Raw genomic sequence first — 20,898 nt, forward strand, 5'->3', positions numbered from 1 at the left:
GGCAGGGTTGTGTGTTTTGGACTCTCTTCCCCTTTGCTTGTGGTATGTTACAAGCCAAAACTTCCTCTTTGTTTTTAACTCTTTCCCTCTTCTTCACCAAAAAGGACAGGATTGGTCCTTACAAAGCTTGCATCACTCTAGAAAAGGAACCATGACAGATAGCCATGTGACCTATAAATAGAATGGGTAAAAAATGCACTGTGGTGGCTTTTTGGTTTTTTTTAAGCTTACAGCACTGTTCCCTTTCCCCATAATGCATCTTCTTACATGCACTGATTTTCCAGCAAGGCTATCTTTTCCATTGATCAGGGGGCTGAACAGCAAGCAGTACAGGCTCCTCCCACTGATTGAAGTCTCATTCACATTTACCAAAGCAAGAGTCACTTCCGCATGGGGTCTTCCCACTCTATGCCAGTATGCAGTTGAGTACAGGAGCCCTGTAATCAGGACCATCTCACCTTAGTGATGATTGGTTGGGAAGAAGTTGTGCAATTGACCCCACCCACATCGTTCCTGTATTCAAACACTTACTGGAGCAGTGTGAGAAGATGCCACAGAGAAACACTTGGAAGTTGTCTTCTTTCAGAATCTCCTCATAAACTCGGATGTTCAGTAGCCATGCATCCAATGCACAAGGTGACTATCTAGCTTTGGACTGTATCCGGTCCATTGGAACACAGTGGCTTTCAAAAGTCTGATGGTTCTGCTTTACAGCTTGTTCTGTTGGTTATAGAAGCCAACCATCTTCGATGGCCTTATAGGCCCCTCCCAACTCTACTATTCTATGATTCTAAGGCTGAGATGGTAGCTGAAGGCCCAGGCAGGATTTTTGGCCTGTGCTGCTCTGGAGCTAATGTTCAGTTCTCCTTTGTTCCTAGCAAAAGGAAACAGCGAAGGAGAAAAGAAAGGACCATACAGGAGCACTGTGTGGTGCAGTCACTGAAGATAGCGTGCACCTGTAACCCTCATTTTGAAAAAAATGATTGCTGAGAGAATGTGTATTATCCACATTAATGTGTTTCTCTTAGGATAACCAAGTCAGCAAAGATCAGCTCATAGGGCCCTAGCTGTGAGCTGTACACAAATGAGAAAGTTCACTTCGGAAGTTTTAAGTTTCATATCTCAAAACCTTTCATAGCTTAAACGATTTTGAATAAATAACAGGTGCAATCTCTATTATGGCTGGACTAATCATTCCTTTACATTCATTCCAAGAGTTCCAACACTGCTGAAATAATATTTTCAAACTGATATCCATAAAATAAACTATTTTATGGGTCGTTTCTCCATATATGCTGGAAGACAATGTTATGAACTTGAACTACCCAGGAATCCAGTCTCAACATGCACAATTGTTACCCCTGGTTGACAAATGTTCACATATATGCCTCCACAGGAATCACTCCAAAACCATCCCATGGGCACAAAACATCAGGACAGATAAAAGGAAGTACTTTTTTCACACAGCATATAGTCAAACTATGGAATTCACTACCACAAGACGTAATGATGGCCACTAATTTGGAAGGCTTTAAAAGGGGAGTTAGACAAATTCCTGAAGGAGTATCCATGGCTACTAGTCCTGATGGCTATATGCTACCTCCAGCATCAGGGGCTGTCTGCTATATTCACCAGTTGCTGGGGAACATGGGTGGGCAAGTGTTGTTGCAATGGTGTCATTTGTGGGGTTCCTGTCAACAGCTTGTTGGTCACTGTGTGAACAAAATGTTGGACTAGACACACCTTGGTCTGATCCAACCTGGCTCCTCTTATATTCTAAGGCCTTTTCAGTGGTGGAATTCTTCTGGAAGCATTCTCTTTGTAAAGTGCCTCATCAGCTCTGCACTCAGTTTAAGAAATAAGTGAGGATTTTTTAAAATTCTGAAATGCTTTTGGGAATAGTCAGTGCAATTTTTAATTTGGATTTTGTTTAGCCTTTGCTGCTGATAATTTTTTAAATGATATTTTATACTTGCTCATAAATGTTCCCCTATTTTTTAGTGTTATGAAGTACCTATTGTTTGTTATGTCTTTTTACTGTTGAATGTTGCCTGGAGGTCTGTGCAGTGCCATGTGGAAGGATAAAAGTCCCCAAACAAACTACATATTGATACTTGCAGAAATGATGGCAATATAAATATAATGTGAGTTCAAGTGAGAGTGAGATCAGCTCCTGGCCATGCAACAGACAAAAAACTAGAGGGGGGAAAAAGAGAGTGAAATGCAGATATTTTTTTAATTGTGATTGTTTCAGTACATAGTGGGTATTTATTTAAAGGGGAGGAAACACTCAAACACAACTAGGAAGTGCTTCAGTTGGAAAGGAGATCATGAAGGGAAGCACTATAAAAGAGCAGAAATGAGCAGTTTGGTGTCAAGAGAATACCTGAAGCAAGAAGTGCCTGTGCAGGCTACCAGACACATAAATGTAATTCAGACCAAGCCTCAGGCCTTTCAGTGGTAAGAATAGTACTGGATAGGAAAGAACATGTCTGTAGGAGCATTTAAAACTTTGTCACAGCTGAGTAGAACGCCAATGATTTAAAACTCTTGCAGTCCTTGCTTTCAGTAGTCTATTTCTGCCACTTTTACTACAAATTCTCAAAGGCCTCAGTAAAGGATTCTTTATTTATGCCTGTTTGATTTCAAAATTGCTCGAATAGCAATAATTAACTATGAGAGGAACAGTTGCAATCAGCATCTTTGAGAGGCACAGGTTCTCTGATTTATTTTTTTTAAAAATGCAAGTGGTCTTAGCATAATGAGTACTAAGGTTTGTATGCCCAAAGAGCCAGAGGTGTCCACACAAGTCCTCTTCACACCAAGTGAAAGTGAGATGAAAGAAAGTTAGAATCCTAAGACTGTAGATCACAGCGAGCTCTACGAAGCCCACTGAACTGGTGATAATGCATTTGACATGCCAACAGGCTGGTGCTGAATGAAGGTTGTTGATTCACTCTTGTTCTCCAAAGGGTAAAAATGCAAGCCAGAGCATTTCAGAGCAAAAGGGAATACTGTGGGTGCTCCTCCTAGTCACTGTAGTCCTTAGTGATGAATTGGGTTGAAGCCACAGGTGTTCCAAGCTCAAACCTATCCACAAAGTGCTCCACGTTCCAGGAACCTGGAAAGGGAAGAGAAATGACTGAAATCCTGGCTCATAGAATTAATATGGCTCTTGTTTCTGTAGCTCAGGCTCCAACTACATTCCATGGCAATAGATTTATTTTTTAAACTTAGATCTATCCCAATCGAACTGGGACTGGTGAAGAGGACCATGGGGAAACCAATAAAACTCCCATGGGTTATCTAAACTACAGATGTACAGCACAATCCTATACATATCTATTCAAAACTAAGTCCCATTGAGTTTAATGGCACTTACCCCTAGGAAACTAGGTAAAGGATTGTAGCCCTAAACTGGCTTAATAATAATTCACTCTGCCCATGGATACTAAGTGGGAATGAAAATCTCTAAAAGAAAATTCTTAGCACCTTTGCCAAACTACAAGTTTCAGGAAACTTGAATAGCACATATGTATCCTAGGCATTCTAGCAATCACCCTAATCTATATATTATTCTTAAATGTCATTTTCTTGTATTTTTGTCTCATGTAAGCTGCCCCGGTAACTTTTGTTTGAAAGATGAGTAAAATATATTAATCTTGAAACTTTGACTGAGCTATACTGGTCTATGTTCAAGCCAGTGGGTAGTAGACTCCTTGAATATTTTATCTTGTCTACTACAAACAATACAAGCAAGGATGCCTCATGAGAACTTCCTGGCTTCCAAAATACACAGAGAAGGACACATTTCTGTTTTCACTCTTCATGCCAATTTTCCTTTTAAATTCTAACTTGTTCTCACATGCGATTCCTCCTTATGACCTTGGAAGAAATGCTTCTCACCGGTTCCCACCAGCCTACTCTAAAAGAGCCCTGGAAATCCCCAGGCACTGGCATGGCTACACTCCTGTGGGGAGGGTGACAGAGCTCCATGGGACTCCTCCCTTTAGTGAGCTATTTGTCAAGGAAATATTATTCACCCCATGATGCTCACTACTTCCCACTGTTCCAAAGCTTATTGAGTGCTGGTTAGTCTCTCCCCTATGACCATCCCTCTCTCTGTATGCTAGAGTGGCCCATGAAAGCTTCCATATGGCTCTAAAGCACTGCTCAGCCCACACATGCATGTGTGTCCAGCTGCATTTGTAGTAAATTTCTCTGCTAAATTTCACGACTGGCTGTGTGGGAGGAGAGGACAAGCCATAGTAGTAGTAGTAATAGTAGTAGTTGTTGATTTAATGTAAAACCCTTCTTCCCGCAAACCTCTGATCCCATGACCTGAGAACCATGGATAAAAATGAATTTACTGAGAAACAAGAAGTGAAATTGCATCTAGCCCCAGAGCGATCGCTTTCATGCCCATTAACTTGAACAGGAAACCCTGACTGTTACATGCCTTGAGTGAAGAATTCACAGCACCATGGCTCCAATGGGGGTGTTTCGGGGCAAAATTAGATGTGAAGGGGGGCAGCCACGTTTCAAAGGGGCAGCCCCATTCATGTTCAAAGCAGGCGGGGTGAGGGTGGGGGGTTAAGTTGTACAATAAACTTTGCGCACAGGTGAGGGGAACTTAAGCCTCCTTTTCTCCAGCTCTTTGTACTCCACTGCCCCAGGCACATTTCTCCCAGCCCAGCTCTGATACTGTACACTATAGCAGCTGCTGTTCCTACTTCTTTGGCTGAGGGCAGTGGAGGACTGCACGTTCTGAGCTTGGAGCATTAGCCACCTTTCATAGCAAGGAATCAATGTGTACCCCTTTTATGTTCACTGAAAACAGTGCCTTTGGCTGTTTATAAAAACATAAGAAGATATTTGCAAGATTAGATTGAAGGTCTATCAGCTACAGCATCCAGTTTCCCACCGTGGGAAGTCCACAAGCGGGGCATAAAAGCAACAGCCCTCTCCTGCTGTTGTTCCCCACCAGCTGCTGCTCAGAGCCATATAGCCTTGTTGTGACCATTGATAGACCTATCCTACATTAATTTATCTAACACCTTTAAAATCCACCTAAGCTAGCGGACAGAACCAGGTCTTGTGATGATGAATTCCTTGAATTAATTATGTATTGTGTGAAGAAGCTCTTATTTTTGTCTGTCCTAAATCTACTGCCAACTTCATTAGATGATCCTGAGTTCTAGTATTTTGAGGAGAAAAACATGATCAGGCGTCTGGAAACAAAGCCCTATGAAGAGAGACTGAAAGAACTGGGCGTGTTTAGCCTGGAGAAGAGAAGAGTGAGGGGCGACATGATGGCACTCTTTAAATACTTAAAGGGTTGTCACACAGAGGAGGGCCAGGATCTTTTCTTGATCCTCCCAGAGTGCAGGACATGGAATAACGGGCTCAAGTTAAAGGAAGCCAGATTCCAACTGGACATCAGGAAAAACTTCTGACAGCAGTACGACAATGGAACCAATGACCTAGGGAGGTTGTGGGCTCTCCCACTCTAGAGGCATTCAAGAGGCAGCTGGACAACCATCTGTCAGGGATGCTTTAGGGTGGATTCCTGCATTGAGCAGGGGGTTGGACTCGATGGCCTTGTAGGTCCCTTCCAACTCTGCTCTTCTATGATTCTATGATCTCTAGTCACTTCTTCCAGTTTTTGTATGGTGTCTGCTCCATGATTTGACCTATATTTTCACCTTATGCTGCCCATAAGCCTCAGAGTAACAGGGCTGTCCCAGAAATGCATGGACAGAGTTCGGCTATCTGCTACTTTCTTGAATGTTCATTAAAAATAATTTTGGAGGAAACCCACCCCCATTGTGTATTCTTACCAAACAATGTTGCTATAAACAAATAATAAATAATGGAGCCAGAGAGATGTCTGAGGTTAAGTGATGCAGTTCTGTTGCTGAAACCACATTGGTTTGGCCCTGTACTGGTTGTGTTATCTTGAGGGTCACCCTGGGCACTCTGGAGGAAAAGTAAGGTAGAACTATGACAAATAAAACCAATAATAATATAAATTGATGCTGAACACTCATGCAACTACGGCAAAGCAAGAAAAGTCACAGTCATGATAGCTAATAATATTAACATAGGATTTATCTCTGCTTTCACCTTAGTACTGTGGTTAAGTTGTGATAGTTGTGAAATGCATCCTTTCTTAACAAGTAAAATATGAATCATTCCAACAAAGTTGTCCCTACACTAAGGGCAGTTCCCAATGCATGCACACTGATGTTAAATATATGTATTTTGCCCTCACTACACGTTTGTTGTGGGAAACACTTGTATAACATGTTTACTGCTTAAATTGTGAAACTCCAACTCCCGGATCTTTTAACTATAGAAACAGCAGCAGGTCAGTAGTAAGTTGACTCAGCATTAGGGTCCAACCACCATTTTGAGGGGACCATTAGTATAAAATTATAAAATGGGCTTCCTCCCGCAAATATACCACAATCTTGCCCATTGCATACAATCTCATGAGCCATGAGATAAAAGTTTCTACTTTAATTCTACACTTTCTCTGTTTATGAAATTACATGATGGCCTACACTGGGGCTTTCCTACCACACTCCACCCCTTGCTGTTTTTGTTTAACATAACATTCAGCCTGAAGAAGAGCCCTACAAAACTTGATAGCTATGTTGCAACTTTTGGGTTGGTCTTAGTAAAGACATTATCCTACTGTTGTTTTGATTTTTGTATTCTAATAGACCAAGACAGCTGCAAATATTTCACAAATGTTTCACAAATAAATCAATTTTTCTGGCCCTAAAAAACCCATGAATTTCCTCTTCAAAGTCAATTTCTCTTACAATCTCACACTTGATAGACAAAATTACTATGTGGCTTAGCCATTCTTGCCAAAAAAAGAAAGAGATAGTCTCTAGTGTTAAAAAGTAGAAAAGTTTTAATCTCTTTGTACAGATGTCTCAAACGTTTAAAAATGTATTGTTGTTACAAGACTTTTTGAATAAAAGCTCGACGTTTCGGATCTGCCGATCCTTCTTCAGGAGCAAAATGAACCTCCAAATGAAGAAGTCAAAAGACTTCCTTGCATTCCTTTTGCCTGTTGTATCTGCAACAAACTTTTTTGGTTTCACATAGTGTTTTCCCCTCATCATTTTGACATTAGCCATTCTTGCCCCATAAAAGAATGTTATGTTTATAGCCAGACATGAATGTGTGTGTGAACTAGATATACGGAGTACAATCCTATGTATGTTTAGACAGAAAAAAGTCCTACAACTCCCAGCATGCCCTACCAGCCATTTTTTCTGTCCAAACATGCATAGGATTGATCCCTTAGGGCTCAGTCCTTTGGGGATGACTATTAGCCTCTGAACTCAGAGGCTTACGGCCATCCAGTGCAGAGCAGGAAGCATGGCAGAGACAATCACCTCTGCATTAGACAGGCATTTTTGCCCATCTAGCTCATATGCTGCGGAGGGGGTGGGAAGGAGGCTGGGGAAGGCAGACCATAGCTCATATCCCTGCTTCCCAGTCCCCTCCCTTCTCTTCCCAAGGGATTGTCCCCTTTCTGTCCTCACAGAGGACACCTTTCCTACCTTGCAGAGGCAGCTGGCATGATTCTCTCTGTGCCAGCTGTGAGGGGGAGCGGGTGGGGAGCTCGGACACTGGGATCCGAGGTCGGGGCACTGATTCCAACCTCCAAGCCAGGAATTTGAAGTATCCTATGGCCCCTAGACTCTGGCAGGATCTACATGACTACTTTATAACAGTTTAGCACAGTTTTGACAAGTGTTTGGGCCCAGAATCCACTCCATGTACTGTTTCCAAAATGTTTTCAAAGTATTATATCCTGCTTGGTGTAGATCTGGCCTCTGTCTAGGAGACATCAGATTGCTCTCCCCTTCAAATATATTTTCAAACTCTAAATCCTGGCTCCTATTGTTGATGAGATCAATGGCCCTGACAGTTATGGTGTGTGTCCCTCCCATTAGCTGCTACTCCTTTCTGCCTGTGCACAAGGAAATCTGGGACTGTGACTTCTTGAGGGAGCATATCACATAAGGAAGCACAAACCTCACTGTCTCTAATCTATTTCCTTAAAACGATAAACCTGCAATCTTCACTTAAACTGGTTAACACATAGTATTGTAGGAACTAAAGGGGTTTCATACAACTGTGACACAGGACGGGGATGAAATTGGAGACTAAGAGTACTTCCGGATGAGTCTTTTACTGTGCAATCGCTCTGCCTCTGTCACAAAATTTTACAGACAGTGCAGATGTCATCTTCTAGTCGTAGCCTTCGCCATGTTTCCCAACCACTTCTGTCTTTTTTCTTACCAGAAAAAAACCCCTATTAAGAAAAGATGGAACAGCAGCACAATGCCTTTTGATTGCTAACTCTAGGAGCCCTGCATCTGGAAGTACCCTTAGTTTGTAGGAGTTTGTGGATTGTTATAATCCCATTCTTTTCTCCCTGGACCCGCCCATGCTGCTTTGTAATTCTGTGATTGTCATTGGGCCAGGAAGGTTGCCTGCTTTATCTAAATTCAAATCTCAGTGGCTTAATAAACATAACAAACCGACCTTGCAGCTCTTGCAAAACTATGAGCAAAGTACAATTGCTTCATCGTCTGCCTCCAAGGCAATGGGTCCAGTGCAGGATGTAGTTGAGTTCAAGTGCCTTCTTCTTTGCTGCTACAAACAGAAGGAGGAACCAGCCAAGGAGCAAGCTCATACATGCCTGCTGGCCCCTGGTGACTCAGTGTTGGAGCGCAAAGAGAATGAAGGTTCTATGTGCTGCAGTTTAGCTACTGTGCAAGAGATAAAAGCCCCAGATCTACAACCAGGTTTGCTTCCCCCCCTCTCCCTGGATGCTGCTGCTGGATTTGGGTGAACCCCAAGGAAGTGTCAGTCACAGAATTTCAGCCACTACCTTGCTTGGGAGTGTACACGTTGTGTAACATCAGTTCATTCACTTTTTGCATGGGGCCCACCATTCTTTTCTAAGAGAGCAAACTCAAGTGAAAGCAGTAACCAATTCTGCCTCTGGTTTGCTGAACCCAAGCAAAGTTCTAGAATTCATTCTATATGAAGGCAGACAGGTGACTTGTTGCAAATCCTGTGCAAAAATGATTTGTCTCATCTAGCATTGAGGAGATGTCCATTTGCTTTATGCCTCTTATGTGTCTGAATTGTAACAAGCAACAAGGACATGACTTGTACTTCCCAAATTTGAATCCTATCCTCAACATCATCCACTGTGGTGCAGCAGAGAGATTGTTTAGTCTCAATGTGAGATATTTCATTAGAAATCCCTAATGAAGCTCACCTGGGGGCCCACTAAATGTTCAGCACTTTGCATACTATAAAAGTAATGAAAACACTCTCTGGGGCTCAACGCTAGGCTGAGGCTTACCTTAATGGCTACCTAAGAATGTGTGGGTTCAGGCCTCAGACCCCAATGGAGCCACAGAACATGAGGTTCCAACACCCTTTGATTGGCAGTCAATATGAAGCTTCTGGGCTGTTTAGGCCTAGTATAACTACTAGGATCTTAGCGTTCTACTCTTGCCTGTTCAACAGAGCAGCAACTTCTGTATGCTTTACTTCTAGCTTTGACTTAAGTCTCTTCTCTCCATTTCTAGCAATGGACGATCAGGATCTCTAGGTGGAGAAGATCCATCCTGGGTGTGAATTCAGGTATGGCTGATCAGGCCCTGGTTTTGCTCTGATAACCACCAACTGCAAATAAGCCTGAGACCAGTAAATTCATCTATGTTCATCAATGGACAGAGCATTTCCTAGTTTAGGGAGATACATCCAGCCTCTCACCAGTCTTCAACCTCAGATAAAAGGCTGTGGGGTAGTGGGTGGGGAGAACTGTTTCTAGCACTTGGAAGGTGCACTCCAAGTTTTTCTTCCACCTCCAAGAAAGCTCCTAGATAGAGATTTGTTGAAGAAAGCCAATATTATTCTGAGGTGAGGCTCCATTTTACTCTGGGTTGAGATTCTTAAAATTTATATTGTAATCCTGGTTTTTCTGTTATTGTCTCCACATTCAACAGAGCAGGTCACTTATTCTCTGCTCATCACTCCCACTTCTGGATAAGTATACATCAACATTAGATAGACTGTCACTTCTTTATGTGCATGTGTAATCCCAGGAGACTATTTTCCCTAACATGTTTCATCAAAACATTCAAGCAAGAATTCAGAGGACCAACCTATATCCCACTCACATGATGCTAAGTTCACAAAGGGCAAATCTATACCTTGCTAATTTTATCAACACATTTTAAAGACAATGGGCAACACCACAGATTTTTCAAATTATATGATCACATGATGATAAACTCAATAAGATGAAAAACATGACCTGCCTATTACAACCTAGGCATGTAAGCATGACTATCTCACATTACATTATGCAAAAGATCTTGTCTTTGGCAGACATTTACCTTCCTCTGTAGGGTACTGGGGTGGGGGTGGGGGTGGGAGAATCTACTGCTTAGTCTAGTAATGAGAGTCTTGTAAACTGCCTTGTGAGGGCAAAATGGCACTGAATAAAGTTTAAGTGATATTGCCCCTTACTCTAAGAGTTGCTTTGCTATCTTCCTTCTAACTGATAATATGTGCTTTTAACTGACTGTATTGAGAGGCAGATGTTCTATGGGTGCAGCATCCCCCTATATTTCCATAGCAGGAAATACTACACCAGTCAAATTTCTGCATGACATGCAATTATTAAAAGCAATTAGCCCCCATTAGGTAAAAAAGCGGCAATGCTACATACTTCCAGTAAGGGTATTTAGCCCTCTACAGTTTTAAATAGAATAAAACCAGTAGCAGAATAAAGATATAAAAACACAACCATCTATTTGAAAACAAGAACTAAAAAGAATGGGGAAATAAACAGGCCTTCACCTGGCACAGAAAATACCACAATGTAGGTGCCAGGCAATCCTGCCCGGGGAGGGCATTCTACAACTTGGAGTGCCACCACTGAAAAGTCCCTCTTTTTAGTGGTCCCCTGCCTCACCTCAATTGGTGGGGGTACCTGGTGGAGGACCTCTGAGGATGATCTTAGCATCTGAGCAGGTATATACGGGAGGAGTTGGTGGTGGAGAGGAGTTAAGTAAAGGAGAAGAGGAAGACATGCATAGTTTAGCATGGTGATTGTGGTAATGGATGTTCATAATGGGGCTACCAAGATTTTATTTCATTTCTTTAAATGTTTGATCTTTTAAAAAACAAGGAATGAAAGTCAAGTTTCCCTGCTTCCCCCTATCAAACCCACCTTTGCTGGCTGAAGTGGGAATCCAGTGAACTCCTGCCCTCTCTCCAGAATAAAGACTGATTTTTAAACATTTCTCTTTGAGAATATGTTTCAGTCCTTATTGCTTAGATACGAAATGGCCAAATCATTCACTAATCTTGGGTGCCGGTGACTCACCAGAACTCTTTAACAACCAAGAAGGGGGTGGGGGAAGAGTGAGCCACTGTGGGTCAGAAGGGCTGAAATCCATTCTGTGTCTGAACAATGAGGGACTTCACACTTGGCTTGGCCCATAGCTGGAGCTCATTTCCTACAGAATTATATCATAGTGTCTTGCCCTTATCTGAGCTATTGCTCAGTCTGAGAAGCTGAAAATGTACAGCAAACATCTGCTGTTGCCATCGCTATGATTCCCATTGAACAGATGGCTGGGGATAGTGAAGCACAGTGGATAGAACACAGCATTGCCCAAATCATAGAAGCCAAACCATGAATAGGGTAAAGAGGCCCAACGCCTGCTCAATGCCACTTGGGATGGCACTAGGTATTCTTGCTCTCAGGTTGAGGCCAGATTTTGCTCCCACCATGCTCACATACAGCTACTTTTAGCCAAATCCATATCCACTCTTCTCAGGTCTGAAGTCAACCACCACCACCTCTCTCTCTATTTCCCCCACATACACACTCCCCCTCCATTGCCACAATGACACCAACCAACATATTTTTACTCCTGAGATTTTAGCCTATTCCAGCATTAAAATCAAGGAATGAGGGAGAACGGATACGAGCTTGCTAGCTCTGTCTCCCTCCATTCCATTGTCATCCTCATTACTCTCCATGGAGGGAGGAAGCAGCAGCCAGGCACCTCTCCACCGTGCCTGGGTCCAGCTCCAGCTCAGAGCCCCCTCCCTCCTGCTACCAACTGTCTCTGGAGAGGCCACCAGTGAGGGAGGAAGCAGCAGCCAGGCACCTCTCCACTGTGCCTGGGTCCAGCTCCAGCTGAGAGCCCCCTCCCTCCTGCTACCAACTGTCTCTGGAGAGGCCACCAGTGAGGGAGGAAGCAGCAGCCAGGCACCTCTCCACTGTGCCTGGGTCCAGCTCCAGCTGAGAGCCCCCTCCCTCCTGCTACCAACTGTCTCTGGAGAGGCCACCAGTGAGGGAGGAAGCAGCAGCCAGACACCTCTCCACCGTGCCTGGGTCCAGCTCCAGCTCAGAGCCCCCTCCCTCCTGCTACCAACTGTCTCTGGAGAGGCCACCAGTGAGGGAGGAAGCAGCAGCCAGGCACCTCTCCACCGTGCCTGGGTCCAGCTCCAGCTGAGAGCCCCCTCCCTCCTGCTACCAACTGTCTCTGGAGAAGCCATCAGTGAGGGAGGAAGCAGCAGCCAGGCACCTCTCCACCGTGCCTGGGTCCAGCTCCAGCTCAGAGCCCCCTCCCTCCTGCTACCAACTGTCTCTGCAGAGGCCACCAGTGAGGGAGGAAGCAGCAGCCAGGCACCTCTCCACTGTGCCTGGGTCCAGCTCCAGCTCAGAGCCCCCTCCCTCCTGCTGTCACCTGTAACTGCTGAACTTTCCAACTAAGATTGTAGTGCCTGAATTTGCTTTCCTTTCCCCCCTCCTCCTCCTCCCTCCCAATCCCCTTTCCTTTTGTGTCATGTCTTTTAGATTGTAAGCCTGTGGGCAGGGACTGTCAAGAAATACTTTTGTAAGCCGCCATGAGAGCCTTTTTTGGCTGAATGGCAGCATAAAAATCCTTAAATAAATAAATAAATAAATAAATGAGTTGTAGGCAAACATCTGCAAGTGGAGCCTTCTCTACTCATGGAAAACCAGGGTTTTAAACTGAATGTGGAGCATGAGTAGAAAACATTTCCTGCTGTTGACATGTGCCTCGAACTTGTGAAGGGCAACAAGAGTGGTGATGGATGGGGGGGCAGAGCTAGTGCACTTATCCTCTTCTTCTTCTTCTTCTTCTTCTTCTTCTTCTTCTTCTTCTTCTTCTTCTTCTTCTTCTTCTTGTAACTTGAATACTTGAATGGGGCATCTATCTATCTATCTATCTATCTATCATCCATTCATCCCATAATCCTGTTTGCCCATGTCAGTCATAGCCTTGGCTATTGGATAGTTTAACAATGTAATACATAAAATAAAATAAAATAAAATAAAATAAAATAAAATAAAAATAATCATATTGCAGTTCAACTGCAACCCACTGCATGGGTTGCATCACCAATTTCTCACATGAATATAGTTCTATCACCATTACATTTTGTGAACAAAATGTGTAAATCCAAGGTCATTTTGCTAATCATGCGGGCACAAGAACAGGCCAAAATACCATGTAGCACATGGCTTTGTAGGCCACAGTATCCTGAATGTTGGCTCCCACTACTGATAGAAGATCTCACACAATCAGAGTCATACTTTGTCCTGGTATCAGCAGAGTGTGTTTTATAATTTATCTGCCTCATCACTGAGTTTCTTCTAGGTGATAGGGGTCCTGCAGCTTTCCTGCAAAGATTAATGATGTCTCAGTGGCGGTAGGCGGGAATCCTTTTTGCTGTTAACAATACCTAGAGTCTTGTGTACTTTTGATTATGATGCTGAACACACTCATATTGCAGTCCCATTCATTTAACTTGAAGAGAAAAGTGTCTAAGTGGCACCCCAACATACAAACCTACTTAGAAGCCAGCTGAGAGTATGGGCAAACCTTGTCTCTGAAGGATTGTTTGGGAATGCCTTACATTTCTCCTCAATTCCTAGGAACGTTTCCTTTTAAATGCTCCATCCCTTAAACTGGACAGGCAGGAATATTGGACTCACTGTTTGGGTCAAACTGAATCTTATTTGAACCGTACAATTCTACAGGCTGTACAAACAATGGTGGCTCAACAGTGGGAATGGAAAGGCTTGCTTATATTATAATTATCTTTGTATAGTGCCTAGTTTTTAAGGCACAGAACAACAAAATACTAATATTAATAATAAACCAAATACAACTTGGGACTTAGGGGGCCAAAAGCAGAGAAAAACAATTATGGTATTGTACAGAAGGATAAGACTTCACAAATGTAAGATCTACTGGATACAGTCTGTTTTAAACACCAGAAAACGTCATGTGCATGTTTGTTTAATCCAAAGCAATTAGAATCTGCTCATCTCTGAAACCCACTGAAAATTACTGAAATAATCCTATACTTCTTAGCATTGTGTGTGGATTCTCACATAACACCAAACATTCTGTCCAAGTACTTAAACGTTTAAGTCAGTAGAATCTTTGAAAATGTTTAGAAAATATTATATTTCTGCTACGATGGAAAGCTCAAAAGCATGCAGAAAATTCTCAAGTCATCAAATGTCTTAAAGGGAATTTAAATATAGCCATGACCAGAACTCAAGGCTGCAGATCCATTATTAGCTTCTGTAAAGTTACAACCCTACAACCACTTACCTGGGAGTAAACTCCATTTAACTCAATTGGATGTACCTTTAAATAGATATGTGTAGGACTGTGCTATAAGACTTCCTTAGTTTTCATTTATGTTCTCAAATCATTATAAGAGGTGGCCATGTTCTAAAGTCTAGGCCACCAAGAGGATCTGGAGATGTAAAACCATTTCCCACACATTCTGCTTCTCACAAGAACTTTAATGTATTTCTCCCATGTGTTTCTGCCCATGTCAATCTACCAACTTGTTTGCAATAAATATGTATTTGTGTTGCAGGAATGTTCAATATCCATATATCCTTTATGAAATTAGGTTCTCTGTGGCCCAGGAACCAGAACACTTCTCTTTGGGGGGGATCTACACTACTGCTTTTAAAGCGCTTTGAAAACGTTTTGAAACCTGTATATGCAGTGTGTCCTGGGCCCCAACAGTTGTCAAAACTGTTATAAAGCGCTTTAAAGCAGTAGTGTAAATCCCCCCTTGTACTACATTTTCTCTTGTGACCCTCCATGGGTCCCACCCTCATGTTTGAATGTAGCACCTTGAATGAGTCTGAACATGAGGCCCTTTCACACATTATGTCAAGGCAAACCTGCAGCTGATTATGGGTCCTTGGCTTAAGATAACACAGATCTATAAACAAATGTTTGTTGGTCATTGCATTACAACTTTACCTTGCAAACTTTAAACTTGTGTTAACCTAAAAAATGTATGGTGTGAACTGACCTGTGTAGCTAATCATAATTTATCCAAAGGTGATCTCTGTATTGATTCATGGCTTGTATCAGTATGACCCACACAGAGATGCCCTATTCAAATTCTCACCACAGCAATCGCTTTGATGTGAATATGGAAGCAAGGTCTTAGTCTTGCTATATAGCTGACTGAGACAAATGGAAAGAGTCATTGGAATTTGGTATGCTCCAGTGACAACATTGAGACACGCACATCTGGAACTGCATGGCAGAAGGGGGCTACTCCAATATCTCTGTCCTTCAATACTGATGGTGACTTTAAAGTGCTATTAAACTTTTCAAGATAGTAATCTTTGTTTTCTCACTGATGCAGGAAACCACAGGTTCCAACTCCCTTTTAGACATTTCCAGTCACCCCACTGGGTTTTCATGACTTGGCTTTTGAATAGTTAAATTCTCCACCCCATAGTGGCCAGGTCTAGTTGTCACTTCTGGTTCTCAGGCTGATAGTGTTTTAACTTGATTTTCCAGCTGGGTGGAACAGCAGCCCAAGCAGAGCCTTGCACAAGTCATGCTAGAGCACATCCATATATATATATATATATATATATATATATATATATAGTATTTTGACTCCTAAAGTGCTGTGCAATATTTACTGTATTTGCTGCTGCAACAAGTCTATTAAGGAGGTCTTTGCTATTCCCATTTGGAGACAGAGACATTGAAGCAGAAATATAGTTAAATTACACTTAAGCCAGCCACTTAATTTAGAGGTAACATATGAGCCAGGTCAACAGATCCAAGTTTTTCATCCACTGGAGCACACCGACTCTAATAAGTAACTCTATCAAATGATGGAAGTGAACCACGCTCCCGGCCTCATCACCTACAGGCTATAGCAATCACATTCATATTCTCTCTCATAAGAACTACTCAGCACTAAGGTCTTCTAAGCAAGGGTAACTCCTTCCTCTACAGAAAGCTACTGGAGAATGAATGAGTATGTGGGGAAAAACTTAATGAGTGCATGACTCATTCCATCGAGGGGCTGACAGAAGCATCTTTGGGGAGAAAAGATGGAGAAAAGTCAACAGGGAAAATAATCCACATTCCTGATGTTCAATTCCCACACATTTCCTAATTAGTCACAAGAAAAGAAAGAAAAAATATTGCATAATTCTGTGGACTGTCGGGGTGCTACCCCCACCCCCCTGCTTAGTCCATGCATATGACATTTACCACGGAGAGGGGAAAGTGGCTGGATTTCTTCATCCCTTCTCTTATCAACTGGTGTCATAAAAACTTCTTGTTTCATTTGCTTTGCTCTCTGCTGCTGAGCATGTCAGCTCACATTATCCAAAAAATATACACAAATGCAAACAGATGTACCCCCTCCAGAAAAAAACCTCACATCGCTCCCAAGTGTGATGTGGGCCTATCAAAGATAATTGCTGCAGTTCTGCAAAGATTTATTTGTCTTTAGCATCCTTGAGTGTCACTTTTCTTCTTCCATTTCCCACTGATTTGTCCAAGTATTTAAATTAAAGACCAATACAGGCCACAGTTTAGTGCCCTCTTCTGGACACTTATAAATTTAGGGAAATCTGCCATTGAAAAGCACAGTCCATCTTTCATGAAATAGGGTTTCCTAGGCTTTAAAAAGACTATTAAATAATATAAATGAGAACAGAAATCTTTGGTTGAAGTTTATATTCACTGTGTGTGAAAATACTTCTGAAGGAAATTTAATTGTCTAAATGCAGACATTCATAACTTTTAAAAGACTATGGTTACATCCTTGGGCATAATCACATACAACACTGAAATTAATAGGACTTTGCATACATAACTGCATGCAATACTTGCGGCTGAAATTAATATGAAGTGTTACATTAGGGCTTACTCAGGGGGACAATATCTCATTTCACTGAAATTATGGGAAGCTGCATCAAGTGTTAGCATTTCTGAAGGTGTGAGTGTTCATGATGACATGCTTATTCCATTCCACACACTCTTCTGCAAGAGAGACCGACCAGTCCAAACAACAGAATGCATGAATATTTATGGATAATGAGCATATCAGTACTATTTGCTGACCAGACACCTGTAGCCATACTTTCAGATAGTAAATTTCATTATTACCCTCCTTCTTCTGCCCACCCTAGCTAGCAAGATGGATTTTTAATAATAAATAGTAAGTAAATAAATACTCAACCAGCTGACCATGGGGAAATGCCTCACTTTCCCACTTGCTCTCCACCTACCTATTCCTCTATCTTTTTCTGTTGTACATGTCATAATAACATAAGAAGAGCCCTGCTGGATCAGAGCAAACATCCATTTTGTCCAGCATCCTTATTCCTGACAATAGCCAATAAAATGCCTCCAGGAAGCCCACAAGCAAAAGCCATCTCCCATTGTTTGTCCTTTAGCAACTGGTATCCTGAGGTATACAGTCTCTGAACATGGAAGTTCCATTTAGTTACTGTGGCTAATAGCACTGCTAGACTTAGCCTCCACAAATTTGTCAAATCCCCTTTTAAAGCCATCAAAGCTAACACCATGAATTCTATAAATTATTCATTGCCTCTTCTTATTGGCAACGTGAGATTACACTGCATTGCAAATTCTGCCAGGCTGAAGAAGGCAAACGCAAAGACATATACATGGAAGGAAATCCCAGGAATCTGATTTAGGACTATCATCTTTATCAACTTCTCCTCCTGGTTCAAAAAAGGACATTTGTACCCCACTTTTCTTTTACTTGATTTTATGTCATGCAATCATGTAATTTTAGCCCAAATAAGAACATAAGAAGTGCCCTGATGCTGGATCAGACCGAGGGCCCATCTAGTCAGGTACTTTGTTAACACAATGGCCAACCAGCTGTCGGTCAGGGATCCACAAGCAGGACATGGTACAATAGCACCCTCCCACCCGTGTTCCCCAGCAACTGGTGCACACAGGCTTACTGCCTCGGATACTGGAGGTAGCACATAGCAATCAGGGCTAGTAGCCATTGATAGCCTTCTCCTTCAAGAATTTATCCAATCCCCTTTTAAAGCCATCCAAATTGGTGGCCATCACTACACTTGTGGTAGTGAATTCCATAGTTTAACTATGTGCTGTGTGAAGAAGTACTTCCTTTTATTTCTCCTGAATCTCCCACCAATTCAGTACCAACAAAAATCCAAGTTCAATATTTTTACAGATTTTGCAGTTGCACAATTCTGGGCAAAGACAACTAAAAATAGCAATGGGAAATACCTAAGAAAAGATGGTCCAAAGACCACTGTCATGCATGCCAGGGAGGGTAGTCTATTACCTGCAAATATTTCCTTCTATACGGGCGAAATTGAAGGAGCAGATGACCAGCTAAAAATGTGTTGCTGCATCAAATGGACACGGATCACATATGATCAATCAGTATCACCCAGCAAAAGGTATGTATGTATAGACACACTTATGGAATCAATTTGCTAGAATTTTGAAATACATGGTGGTCTTGTAATTTGGATGGGAATCCTAGATATTTAACCTTTCCAGGAAGAAACCGTAGAAATCACTAGGACTAAAACAGCACTTTGAGACAATTTCCTTTGAGGCACTTTTTTTGCTACAGGAGCTGAGAAGACAGACTGCTCTTGATATTGGGAGTAAGACCACATAAAAGTCAAGCAAAGAATCTTGTATGGGTATGATCAGACACAACCTATTGGAGGTGCATTGATTAGGTATACAACTGATGTATTAATCCTGGCAGCACTGAAACAAACAGAATATATTGGAGATTCATGTTCATTCAACAGAAGCATGAAAGTCCAGTAAGATGACCAACAGACCCAGTGCTACATACTAGCATGTGTAGCAATCCAGTGGAACTTGAGTGTCAGCACTCATTAAAAAGCAAGAAGGACAAGGATCAAGTCTATTAACATTTTACTTAGGGTATCAATATGCCTAAGGTCAGGCCTGATGGACTCTGACTTGCATGTCATGTGCAGTGATTATAGTTAATAGCAATATTTCCCTTGTATATGCAAAAATGATGGGAAAGTCTCAGAACTGGTATCAATCAGATGGTTTTGTTCTATCCTGCTTGTGATGGTGAAAAAGTAAGTAATTATTTTATTGTACTGATGATTGTGTTTTTATATATCTTGGGGACTTGCATGTGCAGCTGATTATCAATGTTTCTTTATGTTCCTCACCTTGCTATCCAATTAAGTAATGCTGTGAATGTTAAAACACTTTAGGTTACATCTAGCAGAGCTTCTAAACTGTGTTACTCTAAGTTAACATAGCTCCTGAGAGAGTGAAAGAGAAGGAGAGACTGTGAGCCAGAAAGTCCTTGGTTCAGATCTTGCCTTTGACATGAGATCATTAGGTGGCCTTAGCTAAGCACTAGTGCTCCAACCTGGCCCTCTCTCCATCTGCAATATGGAGACAATAATGCTGACTTAATTTACAACAACAATAACCTTATAAGCATTAGTGACATACTGTATGTTAAGCACTTTGAATGTGTATAGTGCTATATAAATTATTATTATTATGGCTTTTAATATCACTTTCAGAACTTGAACTACATATATTGATTACGCTGCTGTAAATTTCTTTTCAGGAGTTCTGATGAGAGCTTGTTATTCCTACTCTTGTTAATGCTGCTGTGGATGGTCCTGCAGCAGGGACCAACTGATTCAGTCAGTAAAGGCATGCATCCATGACTACAGTGTCTAGTCTTTTTCTTTCTACCGGCCTCCTCTTTCCATTGAGGATACTATATTTCTCCTAAGGGCTCACCACACGTTAAGAATAGAAGAGGGAAAACATCACTACCATCATCAGGATTAAATAAGAACTGCTTCATTCTATGCCTCCACTAGAGTAAAGCCCACGTCCCCTTGGGCACTAGCAGTCTGAGGGCAAAACATAATGTTCCTTGACTCCCACTATGTCAGTCCTTCAGAAGATATATGGAAGTTACTTTCCTTGAATGCAATTGAGGACCTTTAGCTCTCGCTTCCTCACAGCTGACACTGCTGAATGACATTCATTTCTTCCCCTCAGGCTTCAAGTCCATCTCCTTCCTTCTCCCCCCACATTTAAAAACCCGACATTTCCTTTTTTTCCTCCTGTGCCATCATCTCCACCAGAACCCCTGACACCAATATGGCCACTCAGAGAGGGGGCTCAACGTGCACAGCCCAAGGCCCGTGCTTTTGTGCTTTTCTCCCTGCGTAGACCAGAGATACATGGGAGCTGTAGTTTCCTGACTGCCCCAGAGCACGGAAACATACTGTTTGGCTATAAAAACTTGAGCTTTGAATATTTACGAATTTTCAATTTTTTTTGCAGGTCTACACCACTCAAGCTTCAGTTTAAAACAAAAATGAGCAAACCTGGCCTGGTAGAACTTGAGTAATAAGCCTTATACTCTTTCATATTCTTATATAAGATTCCTATACTACTAATACACTGG

The 20,898-nt window shown here is 42.0% G+C and overlaps 1 protein-coding gene across 1 annotated transcript in view; it reads right to left on the minus strand.

Annotated features, from left to right (window-relative positions):
- Positions 1 to 2,736: 2,736 nt before the first annotated feature.
- PEBP4 (phosphatidylethanolamine binding protein 4) overlaps positions 2,737 to 20,898 on the minus strand; it is a 281,906-nt gene continuing 263,744 nt past the window's right edge. The window contains exon 7 of the mRNA XM_063139396.1: positions 2,737 to 3,121. Within this exon, the coding sequence (XP_062995466.1) occupies positions 3,030 to 3,121 (92 nt within the window). The 3' untranslated portion in view covers positions 2,737 to 3,029. The remainder of the gene's footprint in view (positions 3,122 to 20,898) is intronic.

This window comes from Elgaria multicarinata, chromosome 12 (assembly GCF_023053635.1).
Source record: "Elgaria multicarinata webbii isolate HBS135686 ecotype San Diego chromosome 12, rElgMul1.1.pri, whole genome shotgun sequence".
NCBI classification, from domain to species: domain Eukaryota; kingdom Metazoa; phylum Chordata; class Lepidosauria; order Squamata; family Anguidae; genus Elgaria; species Elgaria multicarinata.